Below are 19310 nucleotides of genomic sequence, written 5' to 3' on the forward strand. Positions count from 1 at the left end.
TTAGCATAGTCCCATTCACTCACTTCATGGGTTTTTAGGTCCTGTAAATATCAAACTGTTTTCCTTGTAAAAATAATTGTAAAGTTTAGAGAGGCAAAGCATTTTTGTTATCAATGACACTCCCACAGAGTTGTCAGTTTCTTTAAACTTGAGCAGGGTGCATCTCCCTTAAAGGTAAACAGTCCAGGCATTCACAGTGGCTTAAAAGAATGAATGGGTCATACATGTCAGAACCCTGGCCACTCATCTTTATGCATACAACCATTTCTTTCCCGTGACATCACTGCTGGACAAGGACATTAGAAATATGTTCCCCTTTAATGATATGTTCCCCTTTAATATAGTGCTTTGGATTTAAGCAAACTAGGATTTTAATCCAAGCTCCACCCCTTACTTACGAGAATATCCCCATCTTCTTTGAGCCTCATCTTTAAAGAGGAGGAAAACTGGCACCACTCTTACAAGATTGTTTTGAAGGCTAATTGAAAGCCTAGGGCATGTGAAAGATATGCTCCTCCAAGTAGTGATGGGAAATGAGACACAGTGCATGTGCATCCGTAATATCACGAAAAAAACGTATCCACATTATCCCTGTGGCAATGAACCTTAGCCAGTCGCCACAGGGCATGTCTCCTTTCTACACTGATTGATGCACAAGTTCTTAGCATATTATGATAATTACTACAATATAACTAGGAAGAATAAAGATAGGAAATTGAGTTCTACTGTGTGCCAGGCATTGTTCAACGCTTCTTCTATTAAAAGTGCACTTAATATGAACTTCCATGACTTTACTGTAGAAAGAGCAGTGTCAACAGTTAATGTAATTTACTGTCAAGGGAACTCCAACTATTCATGAGAAGAGCTACCTTTTATTTCTCTGTGGTCTTTAGCTGGCCTACACCTGGTAAATGCCCAGGGAAGATCCTGAAAGAGTCCCAGGAGGTGGCAAGATTTCATGCTTTGCTTTCCTTTCCTCTAGAGAACCTTACAAACAGAGAAGGCCAAGATGTGATGTAAACAAGCATGACAATGTCTGGGGTGTGTGTAACTACCAGGTAAACTTTGGTAGCGCTCCGGTGACATTTCTATCAATATTCGGGGAATCTTTTCATTGTTCCTCTACCTTCTTGCCCTTGAATATCATACTTATATCACAGGCATATATTCAAATATAATGATTATTTTGTATCAATTTAGTGGAATAGTTTATTTTTGGATGAAAAAGTAAATCCTCACACATTGTCCATTTTAGTCATAGAAAAGTATTCAAATTTGCATTTTTCTCTACTGAATTGTGTTTCTTGGCTTCTAATAAAAAAAGAGAGAATTCTAAAATATAAGGTGGAGATCATATATATTACATTGTATGATTTTTACTATTAACTAATAGTTATTTGCTAATAACTAATAGTTATTTATTAATAATACTGTTATTTAAAGAATCAATGATTTAGTTTTTATTACTGTTGCATATATTCACTAGAATGTGAAAGAATAAATATCAATGTCTCCAGCAAAACATAGGACAGAACCAAAATGGATCCTGTCCATTACAAATAATAAAATGATGAATAAAATATAAAAACACTTAAAATATATAGCTGAGTTATAAAGAAAAAACATTTTTGAGTGCTGGAAATAGATAAGACCCTCAATGCCAGGTCAAGAGATTAGAGCTGATGATTTTACAAACCCTGAAAGTGGGAAGAAGAGGCAACAGGACGAGATGTAAAGCCTAGAAAATTTGGAGCAGAGGTTCTGACTCCACATGGGGCTTTGGACTTACTAAGTCTTAGGTCCGAAAATCCTAAATAAAACCATAAGGCCAGGACTTTGTGGTGCTTCCTCTTCTGTGAAAATGAAACTGGAAAAAAATCTTCTCACCAGCCTAGGAAAGTTGAAAGAAGCTTGTAATTTGCCCCAGGTACAGGCTGACACTGGGGAGGGGAATGGCTTTTAAAATTGAAAACTCAAAAAAATGTGACTCATGAGTCACGAATTCACACCATCAATCAATGTCATATATTTTGTTAACAGAATAAAAGGGAAAAAAATACATGATTATCTCAAAAGCTACAGAAAATCATCTGACAAAAATCCAACACCTTTCATAATAAAAACACCCAGCAAACTAGGCATAGAAGAGACCTTTCTCAAACTGATGAATGTCATAGATGAAAAAACAAACCAACCAACCCACAAAAACCACAGCTAATATCATACTTAACGGTGAAAGACTGGATGTTTTCCCACCTATATCAGGAAAAAGACGAGGAGTTTCACTGTCCTACTTCTGCTCAATAATATACTGGAAGGGTCTAGTCAGGGCAAGAAAAAAACAAACAAAAGGCGTACAGATTGGAAAGAAGAAAGACTGTCTCTACCTGTAGATGACGTGACATGATCTTGTGTATAGAAAATACCAATGAATCTACCCTCAAAAGTCTGTTAGAACTAATAAAAGAGTTCAACAAAGAAGCATGATACAAGATCAATATTAAAAAATCAACTGTATTTCTATAAAACAGCAATGAACAATCCAAAAATAAAGTTGAGAAAATGATTAAATTTACAATGGTATCAAAAGGAATAAAATACCTGGAAATAAATTTAACAGTAAGTGCAAAATTTCGCATTGAAAACTACAAAACCCTGTTGAAAGAAATTGAAATAGACCTAAATAAATGAAAAGTTATTGCATGTTCATAGATTGGAAGACCTAATATTGTTAATAAAGCAGTACTCCCAAATTTACCAACCCATTTAATGAAATCCCTATAAAAATGCCAGTTGGAGTTTTTTGTTGCTGTGGAAATTAATATTCAGATCCTAAAATTCACATGAAAAGACAGGCAACCTAAAAGAGCCAAAACAATCTTGACAAAGAACAAGGAGTAAACTTCACATTAACAAGAATAAAGGCTAAAAACTACCTATGAATATATAAAGGAAGTTTTAGTATAATAGAGATAGCACTACAAAAAATAATGGACTAGTAAAAGGATGAATGTTTTTAAAAAGTGGTGTTCACTACTCAGCTATATATATGATTAAAAACTTAAATCAGATCCCTGCTCACAGCATGGAGAACACTTGAAGTCTGAAATGTAAAAAGCAAAAGTTTAAAACTCAGAGATAAACTAACAAGAGAAAGGCAAGTCAATTATGAAATGGATAAAAGACAGGCAGTTCACTGCAAGGGAACCCCAAGAGCCAATAGACATACGAAAAGTCTCATTATTTATCAGGAGAATGTAAATTATAACAACAGTGAAATACCGTTTTACATGATTGGCAGAACTTAAAACCCTGATAATACCAAGTCTTAGCTAGAATATGGGGAAACAAATTCTCTCATGCAAGGCTTGTAGGAATCTAAGTGTTTGCACTGTTTGCGGGGAGCAACAGGCAATTTCTAATAAAGCTGAGCTGTGCCTGTGTTTTGATCCTGCCATTCTACTTACAGAATTAAAACCTATTTAAAAGACCTGAACGTATGTGCAGGTGAGCATCCTAGTATAGTCATTATAGCCTTGTTTGAAAAGCAAAAACAAATGAACAAACTAACAAATAAATGTATATCAATAGGTACAAGGAACACCTTACTATGGTGCACTTATACAATAGAAATGAATTTAATTTGTTTCAATCAGAATTGCTAAATCTTAAAACCTAGTGTTGAGTTTACAAAGAAGGTAAATAATAATTATATTATGGTGTGAATTTTACAAATACGTTGAGGAATTGTATTTGTTGTTTACAGGTAGGGAAATATGTTATAAATTTATAAATTATAGAAAGAAGGATGTACATGGCTTCCTCATGAGGAGAAGGGTGTGGGGAGATGGAGGAGAGACTTTTAATCTTTTTTGTAACACTTTATATAAACTTTATTTTTATACATTAAAAAATCTGCATATAATAAAATACATTATTATTTATGTATATACATTTTATAGCAAATGTATATATATAAAATCCTGAGGTAAACATGGCAAAACAATTTTAAAATCTGGGTAGTGAGTACATTGTTTTATTGTTCTCTGTACTTTGACTGTCTTTGAAATCTTTCATAATTAAAAATAAATATATGAAAGCCTTCTTTTTTTTTTTTTTTTTTTTTTTTTCGGTACGTGGGCCTCTCACTGTTGTGGCTTCTCCCGTTGCGGAGCACAGGCTCCGGACGCGCAGGCTCAGCAGCCATGGCTCACGGGCGCAGCCGCTCCACAGCATGTGGGATCTTCCCGGACCGGGGCATGAACCCGTGTCCCCTGCATCGGCAGGCGGACTCTCAACCACTGCGCCACCAGGGAAGCCCCGAAAGCCTTCTTTTGAAAGTAAAAAATATCACATGGTTTTGGAACTATCAAGAAGTGTGTAAGCATAGGGCATATTTTGGTTAGTTTAGCATATATACGTAATTCAAGGAAGGGCTTTTTTTTTTTTAGCTCTGAGGAAGCAGTTGAAAACTAAATGAATTGATTAATAATATGTTCTTATCATCTTAAGATGCTCCTAAAATACTGGAAAACCAAGTATCTTTAAAATGGCCATATCCAGAATAATATTTATCTTCTCTTTCATATATATAAGATTTAATTTCAAATTTACCCCTTTACTAAATCTCTAGCCCTGAGTTTATGAAATCAAGATTATCAGTTTATACTTTGTACATCCTAGAAAAAGTGTTTGTCTTTAGGATGCACATGTAAGCACTATAGGGAAATAAATTTGCAGTTATAAATAGTTATCACTGCTATTTACAGAATGAATACTCTTCATTAGTAACTCAACAGCTGATACACTAATACCAAGGGATTTAAAAAAAACAAAACGACAATATCCCTAGCACTTAGAATGGTGAATAGCACTTAGTAATTAATTACTCATTAGTTTTTTATTGAATGAATGGGACAATGAGTGTGGAAATATTATTTCATTTGATCTTCAGAATGATCTTTAAAGAAGGTATTAATCTCTACGAGGTTAACAAGGTTTTCTAACTTACCCAAATTCACACCATAAACCAGTTTTTTTTTTTTTAAAGGAATTTTGCCTTTTTTAAAAAAATTTTTATTTATTTATTTATTTTTGCTGTGTTGGGTCTTCGTCTCCATGCGAGGGCTTTCTCTAGTTGCGGCAAGTGGGGGCCACTCTTCATCGCGGTGCGCGGGCCTCTCACTGTTGCGGCCTCTGTTGCGGAGCACAGGCTCCAGACGCGCAGGCTCAGTAGTTGTGGCTCACGGACCTAGTTGTTCCGCGGCATGTGGGATCTTCCCAGACCAGGGCTCGAACCCGTGTCCCCTGCATCAGCAGGCAGATTCTCAACCACTGCGCCACCAGGGAAGCCCAAACCACTGTTTCTTGAACCATCCTCCAAGTCGGGAACAAGAGTTCCTGTCGTCACAGAACAGGGTTGCTGTGGATGTGTCGGCAGTAACATCTCTGATTGCGCTGTTTTTCTAGCAGGTAGAGACACTGTACCTCCAAGGTTACAGGAAGTGGGTTCTCCTACCTCCTTCCTATGAATTAGTGGTGAGAGGATTTGAAGATTTCTTCTTTGGAGAGAGAGTCTGCACTCATTTCTGTATTGTTTTTCTTCTCGGTTAACAGAAAACTAAACACAAAGTTCATTTGCTTCTATCTGCTATCATATCATGGAAATATATCTCCCTCAGGAAGTCAGTATGTATGCGCATGGGGCGTAATTGAGGCCCTGTGATATGGGCCAATAACTTCTCTTTAGCTCATGTGTGAATCTCAGGTTAAGTGTTACTCTGTTAAATGACATTTAAATTATTAATGTAACTTTCAGACATTTGTATTTTAGTAGTGCCCTCTCTATTCTCAAAGGCTTTAGGTAGAAAATCATATATTTACCTTACCTAGTGAGGACCAGCCCAGGTGAAATACCAGAGTGAGATGGAGGCCTCTCGCCTGGTGGGAGAGGCATGAGGACGTGATCACAGGTGGAGGGTAAAGGATGCTGAAAATGGAAGTTGTACAAAGTCTGTTCCATTTCCCCAAGTAGGGCCTTGCCTGGGCCTTTTGTTGGGAGGCCTCTCACCTAAGTCTGCGAAGCACAGCATGCTGACCTTGGTTCTGGGTTCTCTAGACTGCAGCTTCATGACTGTGGCTCTCAGGAGTCTAGTAAGAGGGTGACACATGCTCACAAATAAACTGTGATAGGTGATAGAATGTCCCTGTGAGAGAAATAAAGAAAATGAGTAGATTTCCTTTCAGGAGAGAATTTGTAGGTCATAGGTACCAAAAGACTTGGGGATTAGGGTGGAATTTTTCATGACTGTTAATGACTTGGCAGCATTTTTGATGTAAGGAGAAGAAATGGGATAAAAAATACACTCATCTCAATCAAAGGAGGCAATTAGATTTCTAACACCTGCATCAAAAAATGAGTGTTAAAAACAAACTGAGGATTACTGAGTGTGGATAAAGAAATAATTTCTCTTATTGTGGGAGTCCTGGATTAATCACATCTAAAGCATATTGCTTTTCCTTAAATTTGACCTCTCCAAGCTAATACATATCTTCCCCAGAGCTGAAAAATATGTACCACCTGACATTATAAAGCTCTCTACCTGATTTTTAAAATAATTTTATTAATGATTTTGTTGTATTGTAAGGAAATTCCTGTATGAACAATACAACAATCTGATTTTCTTAATACACTGTAAGAGGAAAAAGTAGCATTTTGGACTATCAAATATTTAAAAAAATACTTTTGTTTTCTAGTCTGGTAAACAAGGTGAGAGAAACGGATCCTGCTGAGTTAATTCCTTGAATTTCATCCTGCACAGGCTACCTCTGTTTTTAAGTCCAACAGTGCCCTCTACATCCCATTCTCTGTACAGAATTCCAGCGTTTGAAAAACACAGAATGATCAAGATGACAAAACTGCCCTCAAATTTATGAGTGTATCCTCAAAATAAGTATAACAAGAAAAGTTTACTCATATACTCTTTAATGTAAAGTACATAATTCTCAATATTTTCTACTTCTAAATCAGCAATATCTTCTGATCTTCTAAGAAGACAGATGTCAGGCATAGGTTGCTGGAAAAATATTAAATCTTATATATTATATTCACATATTATTTATGATATTTTCAAAGCCATATTTGAATTATCAGTAATTTTAGAATTTCTTTTTTAAAAAATGTGATCTCTAAGGGTTGTCACTGCTTGAAACTAGATTTCCAGAAAACTGGCTCCTATTCTGTTTGTCTTTGAGATCAAACAACTCTCAAGTTGCCAGCTATTAAACTGTCATTAGTAATCTTGACTTAATAACTTGATATATTTAGAAATAGCATGCTTTTCTAACTGATTTCTCCTAATAAAAGTAACAGCAATTTCATTTGATGGACTCCATTTTTATTAACAAATGTTCTTATTCAATTTGATTTTTAAGGATTTCGATGTGTGATGAAGAGGTTTGTTAAGCAGGACCAATTCAGTTACTTCTGAACTTGGCGCACTGTCACTGTGGCCTAATTTATATGTATCAACAGAGTTTCCATTAGATGTAGAATTTTACTTTGTGATTAAAGGTGCTATTTCATCATAGGTAAACATTTTGAGTCCTGAAGAAGAATTTCAGGAATGTAAATGTTTTTAAGAAAAAACAAATAATTGATTTATTCCAGATCATTATTAGCTACTTAATATATACCACTACATCTTGGGAACCAGAGATAAAGGTGAATAAATTGAGCACATCACTCTCATGGGGAAATTAGAGGAGGGTGTCCAGACAATAACACTGTCAAGAATCAAATTAATTTTATACTTGCAGATAGTTTTTTTTTTGTTTTTTTTTTTGCGGTACACGGGCCTTTCACCGCTGCGGCCCCTCCCGCTGCGGAGCACAGGCTCCGGACGCGCAGGCTCAGCGGCCATGGCTCATGGGCCCAGCCGCTCCACGCAAGGCATGTGGGATCTTCCCGGACCGGGGCACTAACCCGTGTCCCCTGTATTGGCAGGCGGACTCTCAACCACTGCGCCACCAGGGAAGCCCTATTAACATATTTTGACAGAAGCATATTAGCAATCATTAACTTACTTATGCATTTAAAACAAGCATTTTGTTATTAAAGATTAATTTAATTTAGTTTTAGGTTGCAGATCCAATGTGTAGTTGAGCTATTAGTGGAATATAATTCTTATGCCAATAATATCAAATTTTTTGGTTTCTACATAATTTCCTTATAAACGTTCTGTAATACTGTTTCATGTACAGAAGCTTTTTACTTTCCCTTTTCCTTGTGCTTTTTGTTTCCACTAATTATTTTTAAAAAGTAATGCTTTTAAAGCTTTAGAACTTTAAAATTTGCTTATTATCAATTATTTCTCACTGTCTATAGCAGTGAAACTCGAAGAAAGCAATTTTCCTGTAGAAAAAAAATTGTACAAAGTATTAACCTAATATATGTCTACTGGGTCAACATGTAATATGGAAATTTGTTTTTAAGTACACTGCATTCTTTGCAGATCATCTCACATTTCTGTAATTTCTGCTCTCTTTTCTTATGCACAGTTTTTTTCATGTATCAGGTTTTTATTTATGGAAAAAGCTATTATAGAACACTTCTATCTGTCATACATAGACATTTAAAATGCTTACGTTTTATCAATTGATAATTGTAGCAATGCTTAAAAATTAAACCAAATTAATCTTGCTACAGTTTTAACAAATGTAGTCTGGATTATATAGGGAAATAGCTTACTTTACTTTAAGAAAGATCCATTAGAACTGGAAACAATACTACTAAGCTTATAAAATCCAAACTACAAAATTTAGCCATACATCATTTTCTGATTACTTTGTGTTTTTTCTATATAGCTATAGGTAAACAAGTTGATTTTATACATTATAGTTTGTACTTTCTTTTTTCCCATACATTGCCCAGAACATAAAATGATGCTTAACAACGAATTACTTGCTTGATTGGATATCTGGTTAAATACTTTTATTGAAGAAGACCTCAAGACTTACTATTTTCAAATATTAATTTTTAAAGAGGATAGATAACTTAATGGCGTTTCGATTCAAATACCTGTCTATAAATTCTAGTTCCACCGTATATAAAGCTATCTTTGTTAATAATAATAGTTATCTACATCATAAGCCTATGCTATAAGGATTGAATAGAATAATACATGTGAGATACTTAGAACAGTTCCTGGGCCATAGTATGTGCTCAACAAGTGTTAATTATTATTATTTCTTAACTTCTTTAAATCTGTTTATGTGCATACTGGGAAAAATCTCTTTATAAGGATTAAAATGTGTGTACAGCACTTAGGACTCTTAGTATGTAGTAGAATTTATAGTTAAATGCTAATATGTATGCAAGGCACTTCAGGATCTTATATAGTAGGCATTGTTATTTATAGTTAACATGATAGGTCTTAATTACTAAATTACTAATCCTCTACACTAAACTGATAGGAAACTAAAGAGCCTTACGTAACTTCAGTAGAGCTAATGCTTCTCTCCAGTTTACACCTCTCCACCAGAGATCATGTGTAAATAAAATTTCTAATGTTATGAATTTTTTGGAGGCATACATTTGATTACAGATAAAAGCAGTAAATACATATTATCAGCATGTTTTAATAATCACAAATAACTTTCTTTCTCAACTTAGATAGGAAACAGATGAGAAAAAAATCTGTCTATCCATTTCAATCAGCTGACAAAGATGCAAAAAAAGAAGCTCACACTGAGAATTGAATGACTAATTTATCAAATGCTTATGCTTCAGGTATGGATGCCATTAACAAATGTTATTTGTTTTCTTTTTACAAAATTCTATGTCATCTATATATTTATTGAAGCAATTATGATTTCCTTAAGATCTGATTCTTCAACTTACTTTTAAAAGCACACTTACCAGGTCAGTTTTTGACAAGACAAATAAGGTCCATCTAGGAGAACTTGAAGGGACAATTCTTCTGTCCAATGATGTTAATCTAAAATGGTCTATTTTTTGGTGAAAACTGTTATCCAGTGGGACTTTGAATGAAGATTACTTGTTGGATTTGGACAAATGCTGCTTCATTTGCTATTTGACATGGCCTTTTAATATCTTTAATATTTAATGATCAAAACTCAGTCTCATGGTGATTTTCTTTGGCTCTTTAGTTACTGACCCTGCTGTTTATCTCTCTTTTTTTTTCTCTAGATTTGTTGCCATCCAAGGATGGCAAAGATTTAACAAAATGTTTTCTGCTACAGGTGGTAAATATTCTTCTGCACTGTATCGAGAAAACTTTTGACGTTAAGAGTAAAATATTGGACTTTTCATCATCCTCATCAACTTCTTGAAGGTTTGGATGGGTTTGACTTAATAGCCATCTGACCATCCTGAGTCTCTGGAGCAGTTGCTTGGTTACTGCACAGATACCTTAAAATATGGTGTTAAAACAGGTGATTTTCAAATTTGTGTGTCTGAACTGAACTGGATGAATAGCTTTGAGTTTACATTTGTGTTGAAAAATACTCCAATTTTATTCATTTTTATTTAAAACATTTGGTTTATTTTAAATTGGTATTGTCATATATGAATTGCTTATTAATTAGAGAAAAGTAAAAAAATGATTTTGATTTGGAGAGTTATATCTCAATGGCAAATAACATAAAATTTTTATTTACCTTTTTCATTTTTTTGTTTTATTTGATAATATTCATTATTGATGCTTAATTTATTGTCTCTATACATCAATAAAACATAGAGTGCTAAAATTAGATATATGTATAATTTATATATACAGCCTACATTTTAGAAAGTGTTTTCTGAATAAATTAATATCGTTGTAACTTGATTCTTAATCTCTTAAAGCAATGATACTTCCAGGAGCAAACGATATTTGAACAGGCTCTAGAGGCAAAAAAGAGATTCAAAAAGAGCTATCATGCACATCATCTTTAAGATATAGTGTAAAACCAGTGCAAAGAACAATCCGTTTTGGAGCTAAGGAGGGGAAGATTAATTTAAACTGAGCTGAATATAGATTGTTCAGTTTGACAAGTAATGTTTGGTGATCCTTTCTTAATATAAAATTTCAAAACATCATTTTAAGAGGGACCTGGTTTTTTTCATAGTTGAAATTATCTATTTTTGGTGTTTTTTTATTTTTATTTTTTCACATCTTTATTGGAGTATAATTGCTTTACAATGGCGTGTTAGTTTCTGCTTTATAACAAAGTGAATCAGTTATACATATACATATATTCCCATATCTCCTCCCTCTTGCGTCTCTCTCCCACCCTCCCTATCCCACCCCTCTAGGTGGTCACAAAGCACCGAGCTGATCTCCCTGTGCTATGTGGCTGCTTCCCACTAGCTATCTATTTTACATTTGGTAGTGTATATATGTCCATGCCACTCTCTCAACTTCGTCCCAGCTTACCCTTCCCCCTCCCCGTGTCCTCAAGTCCATTCTCTACATCTGCGTCTTTATTCCTGTCCTGCCCCTAGGTTCTTCAGAACCTAGTTGAAATTATTTATCTTCTTTGGGTGCTTTTTAAAAATTATTTTCCATTATGGTTTATTACAGGATATTGGATATTGTTTTCGGTGCTATACAATAGGTCTTGTTGTTTATCCATTCTATATATAATAGTTTGCACCTGCTAAGCCCAAACTCCCACTCCATCCCTCCCCCCACCCCCTTCCCCCTTGGCAACCACAAGTCTGTTCTCCGTGTCTGTGAGCCTGTTTCTGTTTCATAGATAAGTTCATTTGTGTCATATTTTAGATTCCACATATAGGTGATAGCATATGGTACTTGCCTTTCTTTGAGTTACTTTGCTTAGTATGATAATCTCTAGGGACTTGATGTTTTAATCAAAAAATGGATAAGGAACTTCGGAGGGAAAATTGTTTTACCTTTTAGGTGGTTGATCCCCCATTCACTGAGGTAGCTTTACACCCCGCATCCTTGGTCTGCTTTAGGTGGGCTCCTCACTCTGGCATTGGCATTCAAGCCCCTTCTCAATTCAGTGCCTTCTCATAGCTGTTCCTTGTGCTCAAAATAATCCTCCTCCACTGTTTGGAAACCAACCAAATTGTCCCTGAAAGATCACCTCCTCCAAGAAGCCTTCTCTGGAGATTGCCTCTTCTGCTCCCCTGACTGCTGTGGATGCCCTAGGAATGGTCTTATAACATCCTGATCCTTTCCTTTGTAGTGATTTTTACTGTAATTAAACACATTTGTGTCATTACTTGATTATTGTCTTTTTCTTCCACCAGTCAGTGAGATCCCCATGGTAGCAGCTATGTCCACCTTGTATGCCCACTGGATCCCAATACCCAGCATTGTCCCTGCATATGATAATTGCTCAGGAATATTTACTGAATGAAATAAGTAAAGTGTGCTTGATCCATAATACCTGTTCACTGAGAAACTGCTATAAAATTTAACTACTTTTTAGCCTTGTGTTTTTACTTTGACCCATTTGCAATTTTGTGTTTTTACTTTGACCCATTTGCAATTTTGTCTTTTTTTCTAGGACATCCATGCTATTTTAACCAGCTCTCCAGTGGGCTAGATGTGATTGGACTTGCAGGGGAATGGTTGACAGCCACTGCAAATACCAACATGTCAGTATCCTTCTGGGTCTAAGGAATGTGAGACTATTAGACACACAAGCAAGAGTGAAGATGTCAGTTGCGGAAGTTACATTTTGCTGGATAGGATGTTTGCTATATCAGAAACAAATAGTTGATACCCCGAGAGAAATGCAAAGAAGATGGTTCCTGTTCCCTGAGTGACATTTTGACTGGTCCTGTGGACAGTCTCTCTCTAGAAAATCTCAGGATATGAATTTCCTGGTAAGTAGTAAAGTTCAGTTTTTTAGTCTGAGTTATTAGTGTGCAGATTGGGAGCCCAGCTCCAGGATTGGAATCATTTCAACACTACCCAAAACAGCCCAGAGCACGTAGTAGAAAAAAGACACAGACAAGTATGTGAAAAGTTTCCTGAATATAAATTAGAACTTCAATCTGCTTGAAGGTGAAGAAAGTAAACTATTAAAGGAAAGTTAAATTGAACTCCAATGTGATTCCTTACAAATTTTGAACTTTGCCACAGCAAAACTTACAGTTATAAGAAAATTAGATACACTGCTGCAACGTTTTGAAGTAAAATTAATTTTAGGGCAATATATTTCAAGGTTAAAGGGATAGGGAAATGATTAGATATGAAATTGAAAGGATCAGTCTGTGTCAGATGTTAATATAATTTAACTAGCTATCAAAAGAGAAAGGTGGTAGAAATTTAAACTTTAAAACCAAGAACTAAACATTTATGAGAAGTGACTGCTTTGCTATGTGGGAAAACTGTGGTTTATTTTAACTGTTTAGTTGTCATTGGGATTTTAATGATGCACAGGGATTTATAGATGTGAAATGCATGTAAAAATAACCTGCACAGTTTACTGCTAGTTTTAATTTTTATTGCTTGATTATGGCCCTTTATTTAAACATGCATACAGTAATACTTTAAAAAACATATCTTTTGAGACTATATGATGCACTTTATATGTTACATAAATTATCACACAAAAATCATTTTATAAATCTTGCTTCATTATTTGGAATCCCATTATTATGAAACTTAATCATTTTTTGTGTGAAGAAAATATAGATTCTTGGTTTAAACAGAGAAATAGTGGAAAGAATACATGGAAGATGCAAAGACAAAGGATTTAAGAGAGGGTTCTTTACCTTTGAATTTTTCTCATTTCAATGAATGGATATCTCCATTGGATAGCTCCATGGGTATCTCCTACCATAATCTGAGATAATGGAAAAGCATGCGAGATGGAATTAACGAGAACCAAATTTAAGTCCTAATTCTACCATTTAATGGGTCTCCGTTGTCTGAAAATAATAATGTCTACTCCATGGAATTGAAATAGGATCAAAAATGTAATGTGTGTAGAAGCTGAAATTGACAGAACACTGGCAGAAATGAGCCTCATTGAAATGGACATCCGTAGGCTTGCTATGTAAACTTTGTTCTTCTTGGAACGAGAAGCCTAATTCTAATAGGTAATGGATTTTCTTAATCTGTGTTTTTGTGCAGAGCCTGGGGCCAGAGTTTATAGATTAACACTTTATTAGGGCATGCCCTGCAGAGGAGCAGGATTGGGGGAAATGAAGGGAGTCAGGACAGGGCAGAGGGTAACATGAAGGGCATTTTAGACCTGGCTACCACTTAGTATAAACAGAGGTGAGTGCATGATCTCCTGGGATATATGGCCCCCTGTAAGTGACTGCTTCTAAGATCAGTCCCTCTGGAGGGAGCAAGGGGAACAAATTTATTCTCAACCAGGTCTCTTACAGCCGAAGGACTGCACGATGGGATGTTAAGTTCCCCACACATAATAACTGGGCATTCTTGGCATTACCAGCTGATTCCATGACTTGTGATACTAAGGGCAAAAGGAAGACCCTGGGGCTGAAGGTCAGAGACTGCAAGTGTGGGTGGGAGGCGACTCTCCATTGGGTTGTGGGTGAGTCTGAGTTAAAGTGGTCACAGTGGTGGCTGGGCCTGAATAACATCCAAAGGCCTTAGAGACAGAGAAAGCTGAGGACATCTGAAGTGGCACATACGTGGTCCCTGATACCGGCATCATATATAATTACACTTAGAGAGATCTTTACAATTTTTTTAAGAACAAATAAAAGGATTTCTTGAGAACAACTGAACCCATTTTTTGATTTCAGAGCTCACTGCACATGCATCACTGTTTATTGCATAGGATACATATAGAGAAAAGCTTAGAGCCTTCTTTTAAATCCCAGCTTCTTTCTCTGGAGCTAATTTCACAGGGAGACTCAGAGGAGACTCCCCGTAACAGTGCTCTCTGAATTCTTTTCCATGGGGCCCATGTGGTTCCTGTAACGTCTGCTTGCTTCAAGCTGTTATTGAAAACATAACCGTATTTAGCCTTTTTTTGGGGTGTGTTTGCTCACAGTACAGTCTTTAGGTGAAAAACATTTATCAGTTTTTAGAAAAGGCTCTTTCAGGTTCTGCAAGATATTGTCTGTAGCTCTAGATATCTGTCTTTCTAACTTGTCCCCTAGGAAATGTGTAAATATTTTCTTGATAACTGGACATTTTCTGTCCCAAACACTGTTGTGTGTGTGCTGAGGGGATGGAGCTACTTTCAAATTCCTTTTGGTGCAAAATGAAATTCCCAGCTACCTCACAAAACCATGGAAACCTTGATACTTCCTTTGTAGAACTAACGCACTCTAGATCTGGAAGGGACCAGTCAGAACATATAAAACTTAACCATTTCTTGCACAGTCTATTATAGCATACAGAAATGTGTAGAATCTTATCTAGCACATGATTTTATTTATCCTCTTCCATGTAATATAATTCACAGTAGAATTTCTATATTATAGGTTTACCTATGAAATAGCTCCAGTATTTACTGTCATGGAAACAAGTCTTCTTAAGAAAATGTGTGAAATTATTGGCTGGAGAGAAACAGAAGCAGATGGAATATTTTCACCTGGTAAGAAAAATGTTTGTTTATGAGCGAAAAGAAATATCAGGAGACACTCAAAATGTATTTCAACTAATATGACTGTTTTCCAGAGATAAATGTTCATAAGCCGTTGTGTTGGTTATAATTATAAAGAAAGTTTTTAGAAATCTTAAAGTTGTGAATTGTGTTGTTTGAGCTTTCTCTTAACACTTTCAAGGAAGGCTATTTTAAAAATGACATCAGTGATTTGGCACAATTTTAGTTTCAGAAAACTCTCAAATTGTCATGATTTCAATCCACATTTCTGATTTTGGAAACTAGATTAACAGTCATGATTTCTCTTCCATAGGTGGCAGTATATCAAACCTCTATGGTGTATTAGTACCTCGTTATAGGCAATATCCAGAGATAAAAACAAAAGGCATGACAGCACTTCCATGCCTTGTATTGTTTGTTTCTGAACAAGTAAGTATAAAGTTTAGATTTTTCCAACTTTTAAGAGTCTTCTAAGATACACTGATCAAGTAATTGAAAGACTGAGAATATTAGCTTCATTTTTCCATTAAATATATTCAGTAATCTGTCTGGATCTATGGATTAATATTGGAAAGGGGAAAAACAACTTTCCAGTTGGTATAGACTCTATAGATTAGCCATACAGATAAGTCAGTATTAAAATTTTATTTCAACATAGGAGAAACTAACAGAAAAAATGTGATTATAAATATAAAACATTTTGCTACCTATACCATAAAAAAAGCAAGACAAAAAATTCAAATATACAGTGGTTCACTTTAAAGTTGAATTAAAAGAATGAGAATGTGTTTAATGTTTTCTTTTTCCAGTTAGGACTGTAAGAGTCGGTTGACAGGAAAGCTTTATTTCTATAGGTCCTCAGCCAGATGTTTCTGATACTGACGATATATCCATTGAGGTCTCCTTTAATTTTAATGTTCCAACCCTGTGTCTAGTAACAATACGTATTTTTAAAAAATCAATTCATCCTCTAATAAATTCGATGACTTTTTTCTTTTCTACCATGGTAACATTTATAATCTTAAAGTGTAATTGTAGTCCCAGCTTGAGAATTCTATCTAAAAGTACTTGGAAACACAGGGTTTTCTTTAAAATGTCCCCATGTTTGCAATGTCTTTCCTTTGCCAAACTCAAATTGGCATTATATAAATGTATATTATCAAATTAGAGACCACTGCTGCATATTTGATGTAATTTACTATAAAACTTAATACAATTGAAGATGCTTGTTTACAAATGTCATTTTCATCATTTCACATATACTTTTTAAATATAATGAGCAAATAAGCTGAAATTCCACAATACAGATTAAAAAAGAACATTTCCTATTTCATCTATGCATTCTCCATTGAAATGAAAATATATGGTTGGGATTTTAAATTTCTCTACTTGTTTCTCTCATATATCTGGTCTTTTCCAGGCAGCTAAAAATAACCCAGGCCAAGTTTATCTTTGAGCTGCCACCTCCATCTTACTGATACTGTTTACATTATGCAAATGATACAAGGAGATAGTAGTCACCTAGAAGGCAAGAAATCAAAGTTGATGTCAAAGTCAAAATTAAAAACTGCAAGCAGAATAAGAATTGATTCATTTCTTCAGGCCTCACTCTTTAAAAAAGATTGTAAATTCAAGACTTAAACCTGTCCATAACATGTAAGGATTTACCTGGAGGATATTGTAACTAAATTTATAAATGACACGATTCATGTGTATACAGAGAACGAGAATATTCAAACTCCTGCATTTAAAGAGTCGTGTTCTGTGACAGTGCCTCCTAGAAAGAGGTACTACAACCTTCTTCATCTCAACAAATGTAATGATAAGGGTCTGGAACTATGCCTTAAGAACTCTACTTGCATGTGTGTGTGTGTGTGTATATATATATATATATATATATATATATATATATATATATATCCATGCACAAACCCATGCAAAGCCATGCGTATAAGCCCTAGTGTGAGTGATGCACTAGTGTAAGTGATGATTTAAGGCGGGAGAATTAATACCTTTCTTGTTTTCATTTTTGCCCAAGGGTCAATATTCAGTAAAAAAAGCTGCAGCAATCCTTGGTATGGGAACTGATAATGTAATTGAAGCAAAATGTGATGAAAGGTACGTCCTTAATACATTCTCAAAATTTTTTATTATCATGCTTGGTATGAAGATTAAAATCCCATTTTTCTATTATCCCAATTTTTAGCAAGAATGCTCTCCCATATTAGTTTCAATAATTTTAACTAGAAGTAATTATGAAACAAGCACCAAGGTATCCTATCCTACTGTTAAGACTTCTTTACTAAGTATAGTCCTAAATCAGTGAGACTGTCACATATCCGTTCCTTGTTTTAAGTAGATCCAGTTAGCAATATAATGATGTTTAGAGATGAAAAATTCAACTGCATTAGAAATCTACAGAGTGAAAATATATTTCCATTTGTCTTGAATCCTACTTTTCATAAACTACATTACAAATACATATATTCTGGGAGATCATTTTGATGCATATCAAATGTATTTATACATTTATGCATATCAAATTCTGTGTTATAATCTGCAACTTATTCTTTTATTTTTTTTGGCTTTAGAATATATCTTAGGAATCTTAGCCCATGAATTTATACAGACCTTCCTTATTCTTTTTTAATTACTTCGGAGTTTTCCATTTTATAACTGTAACATAATTTCACATATCTTATTTAAAAGGGTTTTCACCTAGATTTTAGTATTTAAGAACAATGCTTAAATGAATATAATTATATAAATATATTTGAGTGTCTGTGTTTTAATATTTCTCATGTGAATCTCTAGAAGTTGAATTATTGGTTCAAAGAATGTCTGCACTTACAATTTCATAAAGATTTTTATTTGCCCTTCAAACATTTTTCAGTTAATTGATACTCTTGTCTACCTTGTGAAGCCTGAATATTATCAATACTTCTATACTTGAAAATTCTGATAGACAAAGATGACGTTTAGTTATTTGGGACAATGTATAGCCAATATATGGACCAGCCAATTGTGTATTACCATGATCTGTCCATGTTTTTTGCCCATATTTTATTGGTGGTTTATTATTTATTGGCTTGTAAAAAAATATTTATATATTGAAAAGTTTTGAAATATAAAATATATGAATATAAAATATTTTGCAAATATGTTTTATGTTTATAATTCAATACTTATCTCAAGTCATTTGGTTTTCTTTATATAAATCCTGAACATTTCCTGAGAATCCCTCCCCCAGATACTTTATATCTTTTTTACTGCTATGAATAGGATATGTTCTATGTTTATTCAGAACAATTAGTTTTAAAAAATAGGAACCTAATTTTTGTAACCACCCATTTGCTCAACATTCTTATCATTTTCAAGAGTTTTTCAATAAACAATGTTAGGACTTCCAGGTATACAACCATATGTACTCAAATTAGGGTTTTTTTCTCCTCTTCTTTTTATCTATCATCATCATTATAATCATCTAGCTAGCTAATAGGTATTTCTTCAGAAAAAAATACTATAATATTGATGGTAGTGAGCATCCTTATCTTGTTCCTGACTTTAAGAGAAATGTTTCTTCTGAATTATCAATAGACAGGATTTTAGTCTGAAAACTGGATGGAGTAGGAGAATATTGGCTTTTGGGTTTTTTTCCCAGAAATTCTCTGTGAAGAAATGTGAGGCCACCTGAATTTGTGTCATGTTCTTCCCCCACTCCCCCAATTTGGATACTTGAT

At 34.6% G+C, this 19310-nt stretch overlaps 1 protein-coding gene across 1 annotated transcript in view; it reads left to right on the top strand.

The window, feature by feature from the left end:
• The window catches only part of LOC101325420 (glutamate decarboxylase 1-like), a 143626-nt gene that overhangs the window by 121969 nt on the left and 2347 nt on the right, over positions 1-19310 (top strand). The window contains exons 3-6 of the mRNA XM_073790787.1: positions 12541-12631; positions 15449-15561; positions 15884-15999; positions 17609-17688. Coding sequence (XP_073646888.1) covers positions 12541-12631; positions 15449-15561; positions 15884-15999; positions 17609-17688 — 400 coding nt within the window. The remainder of the gene's footprint in view (positions 1-12540; positions 12632-15448; positions 15562-15883; positions 16000-17608; positions 17689-19310) is intronic.

Source organism: Tursiops truncatus, chromosome 13 (assembly GCF_011762595.2).
Source record: "Tursiops truncatus isolate mTurTru1 chromosome 13, mTurTru1.mat.Y, whole genome shotgun sequence".
In the NCBI taxonomy this organism is placed as follows: domain Eukaryota; kingdom Metazoa; phylum Chordata; class Mammalia; order Artiodactyla; family Delphinidae; genus Tursiops; species Tursiops truncatus.